The sequence below is a fragment of the Mchenga conophoros genome, linkage group LG3 (genome assembly GCF_057382185.1).
Source record: "Mchenga conophoros isolate Kocher_MC1m ecotype Shallow Benthic linkage group LG3, M_conophoros_male_GT1.1, whole genome shotgun sequence".
Classification (NCBI taxonomy): domain Eukaryota; kingdom Metazoa; phylum Chordata; class Actinopteri; order Cichliformes; family Cichlidae; genus Mchenga; species Mchenga conophoros.
In genome coordinates, this window is record NC_140528.1 from 34,375,591 (window position 1) to 34,396,983 (window position 21,393).

The 21,393-nt window shown below is 41.7% G+C and overlaps 1 protein-coding gene across 1 annotated transcript in view; it reads left to right on the forward strand.

Moving 5' to 3' along the window:
- The first annotated feature begins 5,433 nt into the window (after positions 1 to 5,433).
- Positions 5,434 to 21,393, forward strand: part of LOC146578318 (uncharacterized) — a 50,471-nt gene continuing 34,511 nt past the window's right edge. Inside the window, exons 1-7 of the mRNA XM_085267801.1 lie at positions 5,434 to 5,550; positions 5,758 to 5,884; positions 10,643 to 10,739; positions 10,846 to 10,979; positions 11,510 to 11,848; positions 12,789 to 12,890; positions 19,691 to 20,017. Of these exons, the coding sequence (XP_085123927.1) occupies positions 5,434 to 5,550; positions 5,758 to 5,884; positions 10,643 to 10,739; positions 10,846 to 10,979; positions 11,510 to 11,848; positions 12,789 to 12,890; positions 19,691 to 20,017 (1,243 nt within the window). The remainder of the gene's footprint in view (positions 5,551 to 5,757; positions 5,885 to 10,642; positions 10,740 to 10,845; positions 10,980 to 11,509; positions 11,849 to 12,788; positions 12,891 to 19,690; positions 20,018 to 21,393) is intronic.

The following is a 21,393-nucleotide window of genomic DNA, read 5'->3' on the forward strand; positions in this document are numbered from 1 at the left end:
CTGAGGGCAGGAAGAGGAATACTGATTAAATTTCCATTTCTTTAATTTATCATGTTCGAGCTTCGATAAGTGAGATTCCTGTATAAAGGCAACTTCTATTTGTTCTCTTTTTATTTTTGACATAATTTTACTTCTTTTAATATGGCTCCCCAGACCATTTACGTTAAATGACACTATTTTAGTTACCTTACAGGGCATTAATGTACGACCTTATATAATTCCAATCTCTGTACATAGCCAAAGATCAAAAAGTACTCCCCCAGAACAGAAAAAAAACAAAACAAAAAAAAAACATTGTACAACGAAAACATATAATCATGTTGACTTCCAAAAACATAATCGCTATATTAGCTATATTTGGTGAGGGAAAAACTCTTCTGTCCACTTGTGGAAGAGTGCCCTCTCCGGCACACAGGCCGAAAGCCCAGTGGTCTGTAGGGTCCAACTTATTGTGCAAATAAATGACCCGACTTTAATGTAATTTTATATGCCCTCTTTATAAGATTAACTAATTATATAACAAAACAAGTTAATCGAAATAAAATTCATATTCTCAGTTCATCTTAGGTCTCAATATTCTTGAGTTTACCTCTAGTATAGTGCTCCGTCACACACTTGCTGTTTATCCACTGTCATCTTGGTGCCTAAATATCTGAAGGCGTTCCTTGAAACCCAGCTTTGGGGTCGAGTTTCCACCTTTCTTCTTCGTACTTGTTTGCCAAGTGTGCTGTTTTATTTGATCCAAGAATGAGTCTCTGTCTTTCACAACTTCTACCGATAATCCCCTCTTCACCATATCGGTAGTCGCTTCGTGCGCCGTGTTGTATGTCACAATTCCCTCTCTGTAGAACACCCTTAGCTTGGCCGGGAAAGGCGTCTGGAAGCGAATATTGTTCTCTTTAAGCACCTTCTTCGCTGTCGCATATTCCTTTCTTCTTCTTTGTATCTCCGGGGCATAGTCATTGTCCACATATATCCTAGAATCCTTAAAGTTGAAGCCCTTAGCCTGCCAGGCCTTCTTAATAATGTCTTCTTTGATACGATAACTTGCGAGTTTAACTACAATTGAGCGTGGAGGGGCTCCTTCCGGGGGTTTTTTGCCACCGGCTCGATGTGCTCTTTCAATTCCCAACACCGTGGGGCGGGAGAGACTCATTGTCTTTTCAAATAGAACCTCTACAAAATTGACAACGGATGGAAATTTGTCCTCTTCCCCTTCCCTCACGCCATATATTCTAAGATTCTTGCGACGTGACCGTCCCTCTAAATCCAGTAGCTTAGATTCGCATCGCAACTGAAAATTTGCTATTTCAATTAGCAGCTCCTCCGAGGCCTGGATTCGAGTCTCCATTACGTCTATGCGTCCCTCTGCTTCGTCGAGTTTTATACCAATGCCGACGACCTTCTCCCTTATAGCATTAAACTGATCATTTGTGTCTTTTCTAAAAGCACGTAATTCTTTTAATATCATGTCCATCGTAGCTGGGTGGTCCTTCGCTGTGGCGTTAGCATCGGGTTGCTGGTCTTCTTCCATATTGCTGCTAGCTTGCGACGAAGCATCTTCTTCCGCTTCAGTACGTTCTCCTACATCCTTTTTCTTGGATTTTCTGGGCATTTCTATTCCTTGGTATAGTACCCCACAAAGATAAATCCAAACTTTTTATGTTTCGAGTTAGGTAAATTGGGGTAGAAAAAATGTCGGGAGCAACTATCCTACACAGCCATCACACGACCCGCCAAACCGGAAGTCAGCAGAGATGCAGCGGAGCATTTTAAAGTGAAGGTTTAGAGGTTTCTCTGGAAGCTTCATGTGAGCCCACATACCTCAGTTTATCCTGGCAGTGATTTTTTCTCTTGTTTGTGTTTTATTTGCATTTATAAGGTTCCTGTTTCTGGTTTCCTGATGTCCTGGTGCACAGCCAACATCCACAGAATGTGTCAGTTCATTGAACAATGCTTACGCTGCACAACAGGCTGTTCAGTTATAATCATACAATCTCCATCAAAGGTGTGCACATGATCCAGTTAGTTTATAGGTCACACAGCCTGGTGTTTCTATTCATTTGTCCTTTCACATCACAGGAGAAAAACAGCAGCTGGTGTGATGCATCCAGATGAGGGTCCATCAGAGTTGAACTCGACAGCATCATTAACAGCACAAGCGTTACACTAAATCACATCAATCTGAGGCGTCTTCAAAACCCAAACTGTGCAAACTCACTTTTATTATTTATTCATTATTATTTTAACTACCTGCAGTTACACGAAGCTCCAACAGCTCAGTCTGTACTTACACTAATGAGGGGCGCCCCACAAAAACTCTGAGGCAACGACTGATAACCAATCAGAGAGCAGCAGAAAGCAGGTCTAACACCTTAATAACTACACACACAGACACAGTGTGTCCTTCCAGAAGCCCTGCTGGCCTCTGTACTGGCAGATTACTTTATTCTCTGTATTGATCACAGTTTTTAACCAAATCAATTTAATACTAGTAACATCACTTTGTTACTTATGTTAGCTTCACAAATGGCCCTTATGTGCTATCACACACATACACAGTGGGGCCATAATGTAGTTTTTAAGAGCAGCTGTGTCATTTATCATCAAAAGTCCTGCATGTATGTGCCCACGTGTTGTATTGAAGCAACCAAGTGATGAATCACTGTTTTCCACTTTGTTGTTTTGCAAACTGTTTTTTTGTTGCATTGTTGATTTGTTTTTACTGAAGCAGCTAATAAAGCACAATGGAAAACAATTTTGCCTTTCTTGTAAGACTCTATAAGAGAATGAAACAATGATGCCAGTTATAAATAAAGACAATAAAGTCAATGAATTATGAAACTCATTTTATTTCTATTAGATCTGAAAATGTTGTGTAACACTAACAACCTAAGACAACAAATAGATGCGTTGGCCTGTACAGGAGATAAAGAAAAATTAACAACAGCTGTGAAATGGAAGAGTTCAAGTCACCAAAGGAAACTGGAGCTGGGCTTGTTGCAGGATCTGAAGTTACTAAACACTTTGTGAGTGTCTGCACTAAAACTTAGGACCATATAATTATAAATATGTGCGTGACGAAAGCTGGGCAGCACGCTAACGTCCTTACTCGTATGGGTCTAACCCAGGGGTGGGCAATCTCAGTCCACGAGGGCCGGTGTCCCTGCAGGTTTTAGATGCGTCCTCGAACCAACACAGCTGATTTAAATGGCTAAATTAGCTCCTCAACACGTCCTGCAGTTCTCCAGAGGCCTGGTAACGAACTAATCATGTGATTCAGGTGTGTTGACCCAAGGTGAGGTCTAAAACCTGCAGGACACCGGCCCTCGTGGACTGGAATTGCCCACCCCTGGTCTAACCCTTTCACTCCTTTGGTTTATTTCCTCGGACTTTTGTTTTTGCCTTTTCGTCAAGTCTGTCTTTGCACCTGCTGTGTTCTCCATCGTTTTGTACATCACTGTTTTCAGACTGAAGCTGATCAGACCATCACAGAGAGCCTGTGGGGGACCGCTGACCTCTCAGCTTTGTGAAACACAGACGTTTTCTTCAAACACTCACAGCAGTCAGAGTCAGTTTAGTATTTTAATGTGTTTCAGTTACACTTTGGTCAGGTTCAGGCAGCAGAACTACTCGGCTAGATTTAGGTTAGTTTGATAACGTTTGGGGTTAAAGTCGACTCTTCCTCAGGTCAAATCTATGAGTTAGTGCAGTTTGTTCTTTAGTATAAACCATAAAGACAAATGTGTCACATGTCAAACCTCCTTAAAGGACAGCCTCTCCCATCTGTGGACCCTCAGTGCTGCCGGACTCATCTCATACTGAACCCACCCACTCTGTGTCTGTCACGGTCCTGGGTCGGTGAGTGTTAGTTTATTTTGATGTTTGTTTGTTTAGGTTCATTAAGTTATCCAAGCTCGTTTGTTATTATATTACCCTTGTGTTAAGCCTCCCTTGCCCTTCATGTGTTTTATGTGTGTGTGTCTTATGTTGTCAAGTTCATGTTGTCGTTTCTGTCATCTCCCCTGTACTCAGTCTGCCTGGTTCGTGCGTCTACCTGTCATGCTTCATGTCTATGTGGTTATGTTAAGTTCATGTCATGTTTTATCTCCATGTCTATGTCTCTGTTTCCTGTTTTATTTTGAAGAGTCTGGTGTTCTTTGTTCATTGCAGTTAGTGTTACTCTCCCCTGTACGGTCATTATGTCTCATTGTAGTCAGCTGTGTTCTCGTGTGTCTCCACTTCTCCTGATCACCTCATGTGTGTGTTTAAGTCCTCTGTTTTCTATGTTTCGTTGTCAGGTCGTCTGTTTGCATCCCCATAGTGTTACGTCATAGTTTAGTCAGTGTTCATGCTTTGTTGTAGTATTTTCACTTCTTAGTCCTTTAGTTTTCTGAGTGTTCACAGTTTTCTTAGTTTTCATAGCTTCATGCTGTTTCATGTGCCAACATCTAAATAAAGGATCGTCTTCTGTTCAGTCATCAACTCCAGAAGTGTCTGCTTCTGGGTCCTGTAAACTAAACTTATCGGCGCACCCCGCCGTGACAGTGTCATCAGTGGATTCACTGTTCCTCAGGTTTCATTAAAGGTTTTTCTACATTCTTTGTTCCTGTCAGAGCGTCACGTGAGTCATTAAACATCAGTGATCAGTATCAAACATGGAACATGTACAGGAGACACGTCAGTCAGTGTGGACCTTCTGATCTCATCACTGTGTTTACTTTGTTTGTTGTGTTATGGTTGGGATTCAGAAATGTTCACTGCCATCACTTCATGAAATGTTACAGGGGTGTGTGTGTGTGTGTGTGTGTGTGTGTGTGTGTGTGTGTGTGTGTGTGTGTGTGTGTTACTAAAGTGTTTGTCTGAAACAGATTCTTGTGTGTTTAGTTTGTGGGCGACGACTGTAACACTGTCAGGTTCACCCACTGTGAGAGAAGAGCAGTGACTGGAACAATCTGAGCTCATATTGTGAATAGAAGAAGAGAGAGCTGTGCCAACTGGAGCTCAGAAACATTAAGATTCATTAAACATTATGAAGAGAAGTAAACCAGTTAAACTAACTTAAAAGTCTGAATGATTAAGTTAAGTGTTTGCTCGTAGGGGGTCATCGACCTCATGTTTGTCACTGTGGGAACTTTGTGTCGACTAAATGCAACTTAAAGCTCGACGGCTGCCCAAATGTTTTAAAGAAGTTGATACATTCAAAAAGCTGTGACACTTGTTGCTCAACACTTTTAAATTTTTGTTTTCAAAGCTTCTTCTGGTACGAGACTGACACGCCAGTGGGAGGAGTCAGCAGACGACCCGCTCTACCTGCTGAGCCACAGGTGGAGTCATCAGGGTGGAGTCATTTCAGTAAGGACAGATCAATAGAAAGAACGAAGACGAGTTATTGATGAGCAGAATATAGACAGATGTTTGGTGGTTAGACCAATGGCCTGGAAGGTGGCTGGACAGGACGAGGACGTTGAATCAGAGGCCTGGAAGAAGGCCGGCGATGTTGAGCCGCAGGATGTGGTCCGGACGGCAGCGTGGCCGTCACAGGACCAGGTGAGGCAGGACCAGGCGAGGCTGAAGCTGAAGCTGAAGCAGGACCAGGCGAAGCTGTAGCTGAAGCTGGACCAGGCGAAGCTGAAGACTCGGAGGCTGGACCAGATTAGGAAGGCGCTGCAGGCGACGGCGAGGAAGGCTGCTGGACGGGTCCCTCGGACCCTCCAGCGGGAACAGGCGGCTGAAGCGGTTCCTCGGACCCTTCAGCGGAGACAGAAGGCTGAACGGGCCACTTGGACCCTCCAGCGGAGACTGAAGACGGCTGGAGCGGTACTCCAGAACCCCCAGCAGGAACAACAGGTAGCAGAACAGATGATTGAGGAGAGGAGTGACGGTGGCATTGTTTCCTTCTAGATGAGGGAACAGGAACCGGTGGAGAAATGGAGACCTCCTCCTGATCCTCCAACCACATAGCTGCCAGGAAAAAGGCAGGCGAACGGGCAGGTGAACAATGTCCCGGCTGGTGTGTTGAAGGAGAGGAAGTCCGTGGCAGCGTAGAGGCAGGTGGGGAGTGTGTGTCTTGCTGAAGCAGTGATGGGGAAGATTTAGTGAGTGAGAGAGCAAGCTCACCAGCCCTGATTTGCTCTCTCCAGGCAGTTATGGTGTTCTCCAACTTAGTGTCCTTAGCAAACTGAGAAAGCTGAGTGTTATGCCGAATAATGGCATCTACTGCACTTAGCCCGACTGCCATAGTCCGTAAATCCTGTGACTGGGCAATGCGGTCGAGAAGACTCACCATCCACACCATCTCGGCGTTGAACTCCGAGGTGGAAATGTCTGCGGGGTCCATGTTCTGGTTGCGATCTTCTGTTATGAAGGCTGTGTGCAGGCAGCAATGGTGGACCCAAAGTGCAGACGCTCGGAGGCACAATATAAACTCAAAATTCATTGATTTACGTAAAGCCTTTGATACGATAGATCATTCTTTACTTTTACGGAAGTGTGAAAGGTATGGTTTAAGAGGTGTTGTACAATTTTGGTTAAATAGTTACTTGAATAATAGGTTCCAATATGTGAGTATTAATAACATGAAATCTACAGTGGGGCAAAAAAGTATTTAGTCAGCCACCGATTGTGCAAGTTCCCCCACTTAAAATGATGACAGAGGTCAGTAATTTGCACCAGAGGTACACTTCAACTGTGAGAGACAGAATGTGAAAAAAAAATCCATGAATCCACATGGTAGGATTTGTAAAGAATTTATTCGTAAATCAGGGTGGAAAATAAGTATTTGGTCAATAACAAAAATACAACTCAATACTTTGTAACATAACCTTTGTTGGCAATAACAGAGGTCAAACGTTTACTATAGGTCTTTACCAGGTTTGCACACACAGTAGCTGGTATTTTGGCCCATTCCTCCATGCAGATCTTCTCGAGAGCAGTGATGTTTTGGGGCTGTCGCCGAGCAACACGGACTTTCAACTCCCGCCACAGATTTTCTATGGGGTTGAGGTCTGGAGACTGGCTAGGCCACTCCAGGACTTTCAAATGCTTCTTACGGAGCCACTCCTTTGTTGCTCGGGCGGTGTGTTTTGGATCATTGTCATGTTGGAAGACCCAGCCTCGTTTCATCTTCAAAGTTCTCACTGATGGAAGGAGGTTTTGGCTCAAAATCTCACGATACATGGCCCCATTCATTCTGTCCTTAACACGGATCAGTCGTCCTGTCCCCTTGGCAGAAAAACAGCCCCATAGCATGATGTTTCCACCCCCATGCTTCACAGTAGGTATGGTGTTCTTGGGATGCAACTCAGTATTCTTCGTCCTCCAAACACGACGAGTTGAGTTTATACCAAAAAGTTCTACTTTGGTTTCATCTGACCACATGACATTCTCCCAATCCTCTGCTGTATCATCCATGTGCTCTCTGGCAAACTTCAGACGGGCCTGGACATGCACTGGCTTCAGCAGCGGAACACGTCTGGCACTGCGGGATTTGATTCCCTGCCGTTGTAGTGTGTTACTGATGGTGACCTTTGTTACTTTGGTCCCAGCTCTCTGCAGGTCATTCACCAGGTCCCCCCGTGTGGTTCTGGGATCTTTGCTCACTGTTCTCATGATCATTTTGACCCCACGGGATGAGATCTTGCGTGGAGCCCCAGATCGAGGGAGATTATCAGTGGTCTTGTATGTCTTCCATTTTCTGATGATTGCTCCCACAGTTGATTTTTTCACACCAAGCTGCTTGCCTATTGTAGATTCACTCTTCCCAGTCTGGTGCAGGTCTACAATACTTTTCCTGGTGTCCTTCGAAAGCTCTTTGGTCTTGGCCATGGCGGAGTTTGGAGTCTGACTGTTTGAGGCTGTGGACAGGTGTCTTTTATACAGATGATGAGTTCAAACAGGTGCCATTCATACAGGTAACGAGTGGGGGACAGAAAAGCTTCTTACAGAAGACGTTACAGGTCTGTGAGAGCCAGAGATTTTCCATGTTTGAGGTGACCAAATACTTATTTTCCACCCTAATTTACGAATAAATTCTTTACAAATCCTACCATGTGGATTCATGGATTTTTTTTTCACATTCTGTCTCTCACAGCTGAAGTGTACCTCTGGTGCAAATTACTGACCTCTGTCATCATTTTAAGTGGGGGAACTTGCACAATCGGCGGCTGACTAAATACTTTTTTGCCCCACTGTATAAATGTTATCAGGAAATGATCAGACAGGAGAGGGTTTTCAGGAAACACTGTTAAATGTTCAGTTTCTATGCCATATGTTAAAACAAGGTCTAGAGTGTGATTAAAGTGGTGGGTGGGTTCTTTTACATTTTGAGAGAAGCCAATTGAGTCTAATAACAGATTAAATGCCATGTTGAGGCTGTCATTTTTAGCATCTACATGGATGTTAAAAGCACCCACAATAATTATTTTATCTGAGCTCAGAACTAAATTAGATATAAAGTCTGAGAAATCAGACAGAAACTCTGTGTAAGGCCCAGGTGGACGATAGATGATAACAAGTAAGACTGGTTTCTGAGTTTCACAGCTGGGGTGGACAATGTTAAGCATCAGGCTTTCAAATGAATTAAAAGTCTGTCTTGGTCTTTCATTAATTAATAGGCTGGTGTGAAAAATTGCTGCCACACCGCCCCCTCGGCCTGTGCTTCGAGATTTCTGGTAGTTAGAATGACTCGGGGGTGTTGATTCATTTAAACTAACATAATCATCCTGCTAAAACCAGGTTTCTGTAAGGCAGAGTAAATCGATTTGTTGATCAATTATTAAGTCATGTACTAACAGAGACTTGGAGGAGAGAGACCTAATATTTAATAATCCACATTTCACTGTTTTACTCTTTGGTTCAGATGTGGATACTGTATTGTTCTTTCTTTGTAATTGTTTATGTTTAAGTTGTTTGTTGCTGGTTTTTAGTTTGTTTTTTGTCTGTTTGGGAGCTGACACAGTCTCTATGGAGATGGGTTTTTGGGGGGTAGCAGGAGGAGAGAAGCTGCAGAGAGGTGTGTAAGACTGCAACTCTGCTTCCTGGTCCCAACTCTGAATTTTGGGGGGTTTAATAAATTTGTCCATATTTCTAGAAATGAGAGCTGCTCCATCCAAAGTGGGATGGATGCCGTCTCTCCTAACAAGACCAGGTTTCCTCCAGAAGGTTTGCCAATTATCTATGAAGCCCACATCGTTTCTGGGACACCACTCAGACAGCCAGCAATTTAAGGAGAACATGCGGCTAAACATGTCACTCCTGGTCTGATTGGGGAGGGGACCAGAGAAAACTACAGAGTCCCACATTGTTTTAGCAAAGTTGCACACGATTCAATATTGATTTTAGTGACCTCCGATTGGCGTAACCGGGTGTCATTATAAAACTCAGTGATGAGCCTTTCTGTTCTGCCTTTTATAAATTACGCTGGATTATACAGTTTGTAAACTGCCCCAGAGCTCCCTCTAGTGGCTGCTTTGTAGTATTGTTCGGATTGCTTTCCGAAAAAGAAAAAAGCTGAATGTAATGCCAAAGTATTATTGTTTTAAGCTGACAGGGACCTTAAAATGTTGTTGCTTTGGACGAGATTTGTCCGTAAGTATGAGTGATGATAAAATAATAATTGTCTCTTTGTTTTGCTTAAAGTTGGTGTGATAATTTGTACGTTTGAGTATGAACGTTTTATCCTGTTAGCTTGCAATAAGCATGTAACAAGCTAGTTTGCGATGTTAGTGCTAATACAACATTTAGTATGTTTTCAGTTTTACGATGGTCAAAGAGAAGGCAATGGTCAGAGGACATTCTTCAATAAATCAGCACAAAAAAGGGAAATAAGTCTGAAGCATCGTTATCTCGCTGTCTAGCTGGAAAGCTGGAGGAAACTCCAGGCGAGGACAGCATACTTTCATTACCAAATGAACAAAGTGGTCCTCTCTTTCTAATCAGACACGTAGCAGCACTCCTGCTTCTGCTTTCTTCATATTTAACAAAATCCAAATGCAGACATGAGTGGACACGTTAGTTTTTGGCGCTCTCACTGAACTAACACAGCCAGTCCCTCAGCACGTTTGTGCTCTCAGCTCATATCGCCTTCATATTTAACATTTTTTTGCTTTTTCAAGAACTTGTTTTAACATTACACTCAACAACAAACAAATCCTCAAAAACAAAAATAGTAACTCTAATGTCCAAAATGCATTATATTTCTTCAAGTCATTATATGGGCCATGTATGATGTATCCATGAATTACTGTGTGGTTAAACTTCCTGTCAGATACACGCTGTTGTCTCTGCCTCTGGTCTGTTTAAAGGACCAGTTCATCCAGATTAACCACAGCTGACTGTATCTGAACACTGACAGGCTTCAGATCGCCCACAGAGACGGTTTTATGTGTGACCACAGAGAGCAGCAACAAACTGATGTAAAAGAGCGTGACAGCGTGGGCTGGGTTTATTCTGTCCTCTGTAATGTTTTCAGTTCAGGTCCAATAACATCTAAGAACAGAGGATCTCATTTATATTTGAGGACTTCAGGTAGCTGATGTTTTATATCAGCACAGATTTGTGTGACTCTAAACTCTGAGTGAACTGATGCAGAGTTCAGGTTTAGACTCACAGCATGTTCATGTTTCTGTCTCTGTGTCCTCAGTTTCCCAGCATGCCTCGGCTCTGGAGGTGTATGAGGGGGTGGAATCTGTCCTGCTCCTCTGCAAGGACACTTCTGTACCTGCACGTCCCACTCTGGTGTGGACTCGCCATGACCTCGATCCTCCAATCGTCCATGAGCGTAATGATGCAGGAGATGAACTGAGAGACCAAAACCAGCGTTACAGGAGACGAACGTCCATGAAGACGGACTCTGAGGACCGGAGACTTCAGCCTCACTCTGAGGAACCCCATCACCTCTGACAGCGGCAACTACACCTGCACCATCACTGCATTTGGAAACACACGGACACTGAGTACAGTAGACCTGCAGGTCAAAGGTCAGCAACACACCCAAAAACCTACTGAAACTATAAAAGGTCAGAAGTCAGAGGTTATCACACTAACAGACTTCTGCAGGGACAAGAACAATGCACATGCATATGTGCTTTATAAACAGCTGTGCTGTAGCTGTATATATGTCAGATGCTAAGACCAAAGTGTGAGCAGTCGGATCAGCTGCTGTTTAATCTACAGAACTGAGAGACTCATAAATGTGCCCACACACTCCTGAAAACTAACCCAGGAGGTCCACTCAGCCTTCAGGTGTGAACAGCAGTGAAAGGTCTGACCTACAGAGAGGCACTAAAGACAGCAGCTCACCCACAGGAAACACAGGATTATCAGCCTTTAACACTTTAAACCAGCAAGTCCTGAAAAACCTCTTTCTGGAGTCATGATTAATGCAGCATTACCTTGTGACTCTTACACAGACACAATCTTGTAGAACTAGTTTCTAATCTCAGGTGGTCATGTGACCTACAGGTCACACAGACAGCTGATTCATGTGTGTGTCTCTGCGTCCTCACAGTGTCCCACCAAGTCCTCACCCTGGAGGTGTACGATGGGGCGGAGTCAGCCCTGCTGCCCTGTCACATCCCGTTTGTATCTGGACCCTCCACAGTGGTGTGGAGCCGCTACGACCTCAATCCTCCAACCGTCCACCAGCGTCAGCAGGAAGAGGACGAGCTGACAGATCAAAACCAGCGTTACAGAGACCGAACATCCATGAAGACTGACGCTCTGCAGACTGGAGACTTCAGCCTCACTCTGAGGAAACCCCACATCTTTGACAGCAGCAACTACACCTGCACCATCAGAGTGACGGGAGAAGAACCCAGACTGACAGATGTTCAGCTGCAGGTCAAAGGTCAGCAGCACACTCGAAAACTTAACTATATTATTTTTTATCATATTAGTTTGTCCAACATTAAAAGTAATATTTTCATTTGACGAGTAACTTTGTAAAATAGAAAAGCTCTTAATTTATACCAAAGATTCAACTCCTTGCTTGGATTCCACGTTTAATCCACACCATTATTGTATTATTATGTGTATTAATATTACACGTGCACAGTTATTATGATAAACGTTCCCATCCATCCAGCACTGACAGTGACACTGACCTGTGGAAACCTCCTGAGGCCTTTTCTGCAGTCTGCTTGTTATACAAAGAACCTGCTGCCTAAATAAACTTAAACCAGCTCTCAGCCCACAGCGAGTGGTGGCTCGATCACTTCATGCCTGCGATTTATACTGACCGATCAGCATGTGTCTGTTTGTTAGCATAGCTCGTCCTCTGTTCAGTCTCATTATTCAGGATGAGACATGATCTGTCCTCCCAGTTCCTGTCAGTACTCTGAGTTCTGGATCAACTGATAATATTTTCATGTTTCTAATTTTAGAGAAAGTGACCAGAAAGAAAGCAGTCGTACATATTTGTTTAATATGTGTAATGAAGGAGATCATTTGTAACCTTCACTAAAGCTGTTTCTGTGCTGAGCTCTGAAACCTGACTGAAACTCTTCAAATAAACCTCTGCAGATGATCTGTTAGCTGTTTGACAACTACTCTTTCAAGGATGTTTGAGATGAAAGGAAGGTTGGAGATTGGCCTGTAATCAATCTCAAGAGTTGGCTTTTAAGTAAAGGTTTAACTACAGCCAGCTTGAAGGCCTGTTGTATGTAGCTGTGACTCCTGTAGACTTTGCTGTTTAACCTGATGAGCAGCAGACCTGTTGGAACTCAGTGATTATTAACTTTGGATCAGAATAATCATGTAAACCTCGTTCTGTTGTTGGTCTCTTACAGAGCCGTACATCTTTCCTGCTGAGGCCTGGGTTCTCCTGTCTATCCTGATTATTGCTGCTACTGTGGCACTTGGAGTGTATTTATGGAAGTTACTGAAGAAAGGTATGCTGTGTGTCTGTGTGTGTGTGTTTCACCTGCATGTCCTTCTAGCCCAGTTAACAGTTTCTTTCATTCCCACCTGGGAGCTGTCCACTACAACACAGTCTGCTCTGCAGGTGTCAGCTCCACTGAGATAGATGAAGCTGATAATTAACACCAGAATCTGTTTCCACATGGTGTCTGCTAGTGGTTCAACGGATCAAAAATCTCACGGGTCGGATTGAATCACGGTTTTTTCATCACGGATCGGATCAATTTTTGGATCAGCAGAAAAAGCAAAAAAGACAAAAAATTAACTCGCCATTTACTTATTGAAGTATTTTTTGCCTATTAAAAAAACATTCAACTCAGGATTCATTCCACGCAATTATATAAAAACAAATTAAGGTGCAATATAGGGCAGTGCAGGGCTTTGTATCTACCACTCCGCTGTGATATAACCAGCGGTCATGGTCACGTAGCTTTCCGTTTCCCTGGAGGTCCACCTATTTGTAGTTAGGGCAACAGAAGACGCCTGGGACAGTTCAGCCAAAACTTTAAACTTCTCCTGCTCATACATGCTTGGAACAATCTTGTCACTGAAGTGGACGCGCAACGAGATATCATAGCGTGGCTCAAGCACGTTCATCACAGTTTAAACCCCTTGTTTTGCACAACGGAATACGGCCTCCCGTCTGCAGCTAAACTCCCCAGTAGCTTTTGTAATAGCTTTAGCCCGGTCTGGCCAGCAAAGGGCTGCTTAAATGCCACAAACTCCTCTGCTCCGCTACTTGGACCGCTAGCGCTGGCTGGACTGACTACGCACACCATACACATACTTTTTTCTTCTTTTTCAAATCTTCGGATCACCTGCGTGCCAAACCGTGTAGTGGGATCGGTTCAGATTACGGATCAACCGTGATCTGTTGCACCACTACTGTCTGCATACGAAGGAATTAACAAAATAAACAGAGTTTACACAGTGTTATAACAGAAAAGCTAAAGCACAAGACTCTAAGGGTCAAACATAAAGCCAGATATTAAATACACAAACACACACAAAAGAAAATTTATTACAACAAAGTAAAACCTCACATGTAATAGAATCACATGAATAAATATTATATGTATTATTGTATTTTAAGAACAGTTTTAAACAATGTCTATGATTCTGCAAGTGTTATCTTATCTGGCCGGTTGATCCAAATTGGCCTTCATGACAAAAGCTCACTCACCTTTTAGATTTAAGTCCCACATGAGGATATAAGTGTCATGGTCCCGGGTCAGTGATGCTGTTGTCACGGGTTGCTGGGGCAAGCCTTGTGTGAGTTATTAAGGACCCAAGATGCAGACTGCTATGGAAGTGAGCGAGCTTTATTAACATAAAGGTGAAACAAGGGACAAGGTGGATGAAAACCAAACCCTAAGAGTAGTGATGGCTCGCTTGAAGCTGACGCTCCGGTGCGTGTGTCCAAAAAAGCAAAACACTGCTTCAGAAGCACTGTGTCGAAGCTTGATTCGTTTGGCCAGAGTCACGTGATCAGTGACGGCCGAAGCTTCATTTAGAGCCTAACTGCTTCGGTACCTGATTCAATAGTTTATAAGGAAGCGAATCATTCGCGGGATTTGTGGAGTGTTTGGTGGTGACAGATAGCGAACCACTGATATTTCTACTGAGAGATTTGGAGCCAGCGAGGAATAGAGGAGCTTCTGTTGTGTGGGAGTATTTTGAGCTGATTTTGGTCAATCGGGTGGGTTTTCCAGCTTTGTGTTCTGGCCGTTTGCTTTTGTTTTGTGCGTGTTTATTTTATCTGAAAACGGGAAAAAGGTAAAATGTCAAAAATCTGCTTTTCATAATATAAATATCATTAAATAACTTTAGAAAAACTTCCACTTGACTCTTTACATGTAATGTTGTAAAAATATATATTTTATTGTTTAATTAATCTGAAAATGTTAGTCTGCCAAATGTGCAGCAATTAAATTTATTTATTCTCTTCAGCTGATAGTTTGTGGGGCCCAGGTAGACTGTATAACTGCATCTCTACCAGTTTCTCTGCACTCCAGCCTCCTCTGTTCCATGTGAAGGGATTTTCCTTAAGGCAGGAGAAATGATCTCCACGAAAAGGAACAGGTTCAGTCATCGCACACTACAACAAATTCTCTTCTTAAATACAAATGGAAAAGGGTTACTTTAAATGCATCATGTTTTTAATTTGCAAGTTCATAAGCATTTTCCCTTTCCTTTCACAATCAGTTCTGCCCCCAGGTCAAAAATATGTCTGGGAAAAGTTCCTTTTCGTGTCCAGTATCTTTCTCCCTCGCCCTTTTTCTCTCATTGTGTCTCCTTCTCTCGCTGTCTGTCTTCATTCTTGTCTCCTTAATCTTTTCTCTGTCTCCTCTCTGTCTTCCTTCTGTGTAGTCAGTCTCATCTGTGCTTGTTTCTCATGTCTTCCTGTGTCAGGTCCGTCTGTTTCCTGTTTTATTGTGATAGTCACTCTTCCTGTGTGCATCGTGTTCAGTTTTGTTTTGCCTGTCTCGTCATTTAGATTATTTCCAGCTATGTTTTCCAGGCGTGTCCTCTCTTCATCGATTCACTTGGTATTTATATTGTCTGTCTCCCACTGTTCTTTGTCATCTCTCCAGCTGTGTTAGGGTCCCAGCTGTTTGATGTTTACCAGTTAAGTTCCCAGTGCCTTCTTAGTTACGTTGTTATTCTGTAAATCCAGCTATGAAGCTGAAACCCCACTTCTGCTTCCAAGTCTTGCTGTTTGGGTCCATTCCTGCTAATAATTTTTATAATCAGTACCTAAAGCTGTGAAAAAAATGTGTGTTTTATCTAAAAACAGGATAAATATTGTGTTAGAATGAATCATCTGTATACCCATATTATTAAACATTAGGCTTTATCTAATATAAAAATGTCAGACATCTCTAAGTTAATCAAGAAAACTGTTTATTTATTTATTAAATTTAACCTTTTTAAAATTTATTTTAAGTTCATTGCTTTTAGTTTGCTGCTGGATGGATGACTAACTGGTGTCTTGCTCCACCCAATCTGATGTGGAGTGTAGCAGAGCCATTTCTGTGCTGCTCGGGTGAAGGAAACTCAAATAAGAATAAACTCCAAAAGACTTTGTCAGCGAGAAAGTTGACAAACTACTAGGCTGATAATTATGAAAGCCTTTTGGAAAGAAAAGATGAGCTGGGCCACAGACTAACGTGTTGGAGTCCCACAATTTAACAGAAGGCAGAAATCAGCAAACTGCTGCCTCACTTTGTTCACTGTGGATTTTATTCCACGGTCTGCTCGTCTGCAGGAACAAACATGCGGCCTGAGCAAACAGGCAGCGTCTGAAGCATTTCCCTGCATCTCTCAGATAATAAGGATGTTATCATCTGTCAACATCCTCATGCTCTGCTTTAAGGCATCAACTCCAGCAGTGGAGAGTTTGTGATACAGTTAGAAGCACAAACTAATGTGGTTCATATTGAAGGGGGTTCTTTGTAGCCCCCTGAACCCTGGCACAGATACTGTAGCACCTTAAACACTGCAAGGCTAACAAAGCAACAACAGAGGGGGAAATGCTCAGCCACCAGGCAATGGTATCAGCACCTCACACAGCAGCTACAGACCAACTCTGTGTGCATCCAGTTACCATGAGCCGCTCCACTGCAGGCTCTAAATATTCAAGCCAGTTTGGGTGTTTTAATACTTTGTTGGTATGTTTTTTTTTGTTGTTACTCTCTATGGTCATTTTATTAGGTACATTTTTAATGTCTCAGTGATAAAAATATTAAATCAACCAATCACATGACAGAGGCTCATCCCATTTAGGCATACAGTACTGTGCAAAAGTCTTGAGCTTCACCTTATTTCTGTGTATTTTCCTTCCAAGGAGCCAGATGTGTTTCTGAAGGTCTTTCAGAGTTTGTTTGTGGACATTTGCTTTTTACTCTTTTTCAGTGCAGTAAAAAGCACATAAAAGGCAAGTCAGCAACAAATCAAAGTGATACATGTAGACACTTTACTAGTAGCCTGTTGAACTTCTTTAATTAGATATTAATTATTAGATTAATTAGTTATACAGGTAACTACCAAATAAATCCCAATCTGAGAGCATGGAATAGTATTTTTAACAAGGAGAATTTAAAGACTTGGATAAAAACTTAGAGTTTTTATCTTTTTACATTATGGAAAGGATGTGTTTTATTGGAATCTGAAATAAGACAAGAAAAGATTGACATGTAAATCAAGTACACACAAACTAATAACTTAAACATTATTCCCCAGACTTTTATTATAAAGTCCAGTAAAATGTCACCTTCACAAATTCACCCTGTGATACAATTAAAAGACCTGCTGCTTTATTACAAACCATTTAACCATTTAACCACTACTAGAATCCGTCTACCAGCTGACCTGTCAGGTGTGTATAAGAATACAGAAGTTTACAGTTACCCACTGTGTATTTATGCAGTTACACACCACTCCCACTTTAAATAAGCATTAATTACTATTTATGCCAAACTTGCTTATTAACAATCCAGAGAAGAACAAATTAGCGGTGCTGGCTCTACATTACAAATGTTCTAAATGTATATTTTAAGAATCCAGAAATTCAACAAAACATAAATTAAATTATGTACAAAGTGCAGAACTGTAAAATAATCTAAACATGGCTGAAAGATAAAATTTGTATGAAGGTTTTATGAAATATTATGAAATATTACTTCTCTCCTTCTGTTTCAGCTAGCTTGGCCAATGACAACTTAGCCAACTTATATATGATGGAAACCAGTTTCAGTCTGTGATCTCTTAAAACAACCAGACAGACACAACTGTTTGACTCCTACATTGTTTAAAAAATCTATTAAGGTTTTTTCAATTGGACCTTCAAATACTGAATAAATCAACATATTCTTACCTAATATAGATCAGAGTGCAGGGCCGAGTACTACTGGCAGCTACATATTTCAATATAACTATAAATAGATCAATAGTCATTTATACTATCAAACAGTGTTATTCCAGTCGTCAGGTTTCATTAGTATTATAAGGTTAATTCAACATCTATTTAGCATTGAGATTTTAATCTTGATAATTCAGATGAAAAACCAATCAACGTCCTCTTACTGTCTCAGTTTATTATGGAGAGACAGAGGACGGTGAGCACATCCAGGCCTGAAGATGAACTTATCTCCACATTCCAAATCCTCCTGAATTTAGTGGGTCCACAGTGTTGGGCAGTGGATGCTCCTCTGGCGGTGCTTGCTGTAATTTCTAACTTTGGACTGTTATGGTTCAAAATATTGGGGATGGAGACAAGAGAAAAACCACAATAACAACACTGGTCCGGCCGGGTCGAGTCAAACGATGATTTTAATAGTCACACGCGTGGGAGATGGGCACTGTATGCAGACAGCCTCAGATCTCAAAATGGTGGAGCATTGCTCAAACTCTTATAGCCTCTGGTGCCTCCACCTTATCATAAAAGCCTAAAATAAGGCGATGACTTTCTGCGAACAGTATTTCTTATAACTCAGCAGTATAATGCATCATAAAACAATATCATTCATCCACAATAAATCAGCAGTCTAATGTAATGCAAATCAGTTTAACGAATGCAATAGTTATCAGCTTCTTCTAATTCAGGAGAATAATGCAAACTAAAACTACATAATAATTCACAATCTTTAGTTAGGGGTATAACATGGCATAAAATAATATTCTAATCTAACAGGACTCCCCAGAGCGACTCTTCAGATGATGTCTTCAGAGTTAAAGATGATTTACTTTCGTCAAAGACATTCAAAGATAAACTCTGTTTTAGCACTCTGTGTCTCTCTAAACACAAGCGTCCAGTCCTTTTACCCTGTCTCAGCTGCAGTAACAGGTATCCAGGGGGACTTCGGTCTCCGCTCTAGATAGGTTAATTTCATTAAAAAATGTAAATGTGATGACGCGTCACCGCTGACAGCCCTGGTTTAGGTATGAACACAAAACCAAAATCAAAGATGAAAAGCAGCACAAAAAGTGGTCGTCATGGTGATTCTACTGTAGAAACATGAGCAGGTATAAACAGAGGCTGCAGCCTGGCTGCTCATCACTGCCAAATGTAATTTAATGTAATGCGTTACTTTCCAATACATTCAAATACAGGAACATCATTGCTGCTGTATTTAATAACACTGTGTGTGTTTGTTATACTGAGCTTAGGTTAAAAACTGAAAATAATAAAGTAATTTAATGTTTTTACATTTTAGGCCTTTTGCTTGTAAGCTCAGAAGTCACACATACCATATGATACCCACACAGACAAGAGTCTCAATCAGCTTTCACAACACACAGGAAACAACCTTTAAATGACTTTTTCATATATCAGATAAACTTGACTGATAATAACAACCTGATCTTATGTGAACAAAAACAGCTGAAACAGTGTAACAGACACAGGCTCTTTTGTTTTCTATTAACCGATAATAAATAACACTTACACACTTCATTTTAATATTATTATCACTCTGTCATTTATAGTGATTCAAGAATTGTATTATTAAAGTCATTTTTTAAAATCATTTCTTGTTTTTCTGTTGTGTATTTACTCTGTGTAGGCAGCTTCTGTGTCAGTACTTGAGTCCACAACAAATTTCCCTGCGGGGACAATAAAGTATATCGTATCATTTATCCTCAAATGTTTATTTCTATTTTATTTCAATTTTCTGTTTTCACTGACTTCTTAACTCTGAGTAGCATGACACTACTTTGACGTTAAATATTTCAGTCAGAGAAAATGAGCTTTGTTGCTTTGTTGTCCTCTCAGTCCCAAAGGTGGAGGTGAATTCAGGGGTGGAGTCTGTCCAGCTGCCCTGTAAAACCACACTTCACCTGCCTGAAGACGTCAGAGTGGAGTGGACGGACAGAAAAAACAGGAAGGTCCACGTGTATGAGGATAACTGTGATCAGCCTGAAGAACAGCACCAGGTCTACAGAGACCGAACGAAGATGAAGAGAAACTTACTGGAACCTGGAGACCTCAGTCTGACCCTGAATCACCCCACAGAAGAAGATGCAGACACCTACACCTGCACCGTCTACAGCAGGAGGGGAAGAGTCCTGATGAAGGAAAGAGTGCAGCTTTATGTCGGAGGTCAGTGATGTAGAACTGAGAGGAAACGAGTCAGCTACACACTTGATTTACTGTCTGAAACAAATGTTTAGAACTTTCTGTTGGGTCTGTCTAGCACCACCTACCACTACCCACCGCTGGAACGAGACAATTTAACTACACCACGAAAGCATTGAACACCAAGTAGGCAAAGTTCGTTGGGCTACTCATGCATGAGGGAGGCCTGCCCAGAGCCAAGTGTCGTTCCACCCACTTGACCTCCGTCAGACTCTCAGCCAGGTTCCCCATAGCACTCCTTTTATTGTGGTTACATGAATATGCATAGGTTCATTAACATATGACGTCCACATACAAACAAAGAGTACCTTGCCTGTGCGTTGAGTAAGTGTGTGTGTGTGTAAGTATATGTGTGTGTGTGGGAGAATGTGAACCTGTGAAGACTCCCCAAAGCTGGTGCCAGGAGTCTAGCGGTCCATCTGAACAAAAGGCTCTTATACTTAAACAGATACAGAGTAGGTGTCCTCCTATACCATAAATCAGTAAGAGAAGATATAACCTCTCTCCTGACCTTAAGTTGTGTGTGAATGCCAGAGCACTCTGGAATGCACACAAAGTTTGCAGACTATTAAGGATCAAACCTCTACCAATCTACAACTAATTATAAAACTCTAAGCATATATGAGTAGATATTTCTAAGCATAAATGACAATCAACAATACAAATCTAACACTTTCCACCTTTAAAAATGCAAACCACAGTTTTAAAACTAAATTTACTTTTGACTCTTTGACTGTTGTGAATCTATCAAAGCAGAAATCCAACAGGGCTTTAGAACCCAGTTTGGTTCAACACTCAGAAACAAGAAAACACAAAAATGTCCCAGTTCTCTTATAACTCCTGTAAGATACAGAATGAGCTTCAAATGCATAAGTCCAGAGATTAATAAAAACCTCTTTTTCAAGGGAGACCTGGCCCAGATAGGCAGCAGCAGGTGTCTCACAGTTACAGAAATTACGCAATTAAACACAGGCAGCAACAACATGCATGCAACAATAAATGAAAAAATAAAATAAAATTCAGTAAAATTCAATAAAGTTAAAAAAAAATAAAAAAAATTCAGTTAAAATAACAATCAGTCTAATTGAAACAGTTGCATGTTATGGACTTGGCCTCAAGGATTCGTAGTTTAGATTTAAAAGCACTTAATGAAATGAATTCAGTCATTTTCCTTCTGCAGTTTGTTCCAGGCCGAGGGTGCTAAATGGACAAAAGCTCTTTTACCAAGTTCAGTTCGGGCAAATGGAACAGAAAGCAACAAGTAGCCATGCGGACGAAGAGAATACCAACCAGCATGTTTCATTACAAGCAGGGAACATATATAAGAAGGCAGCAACCCA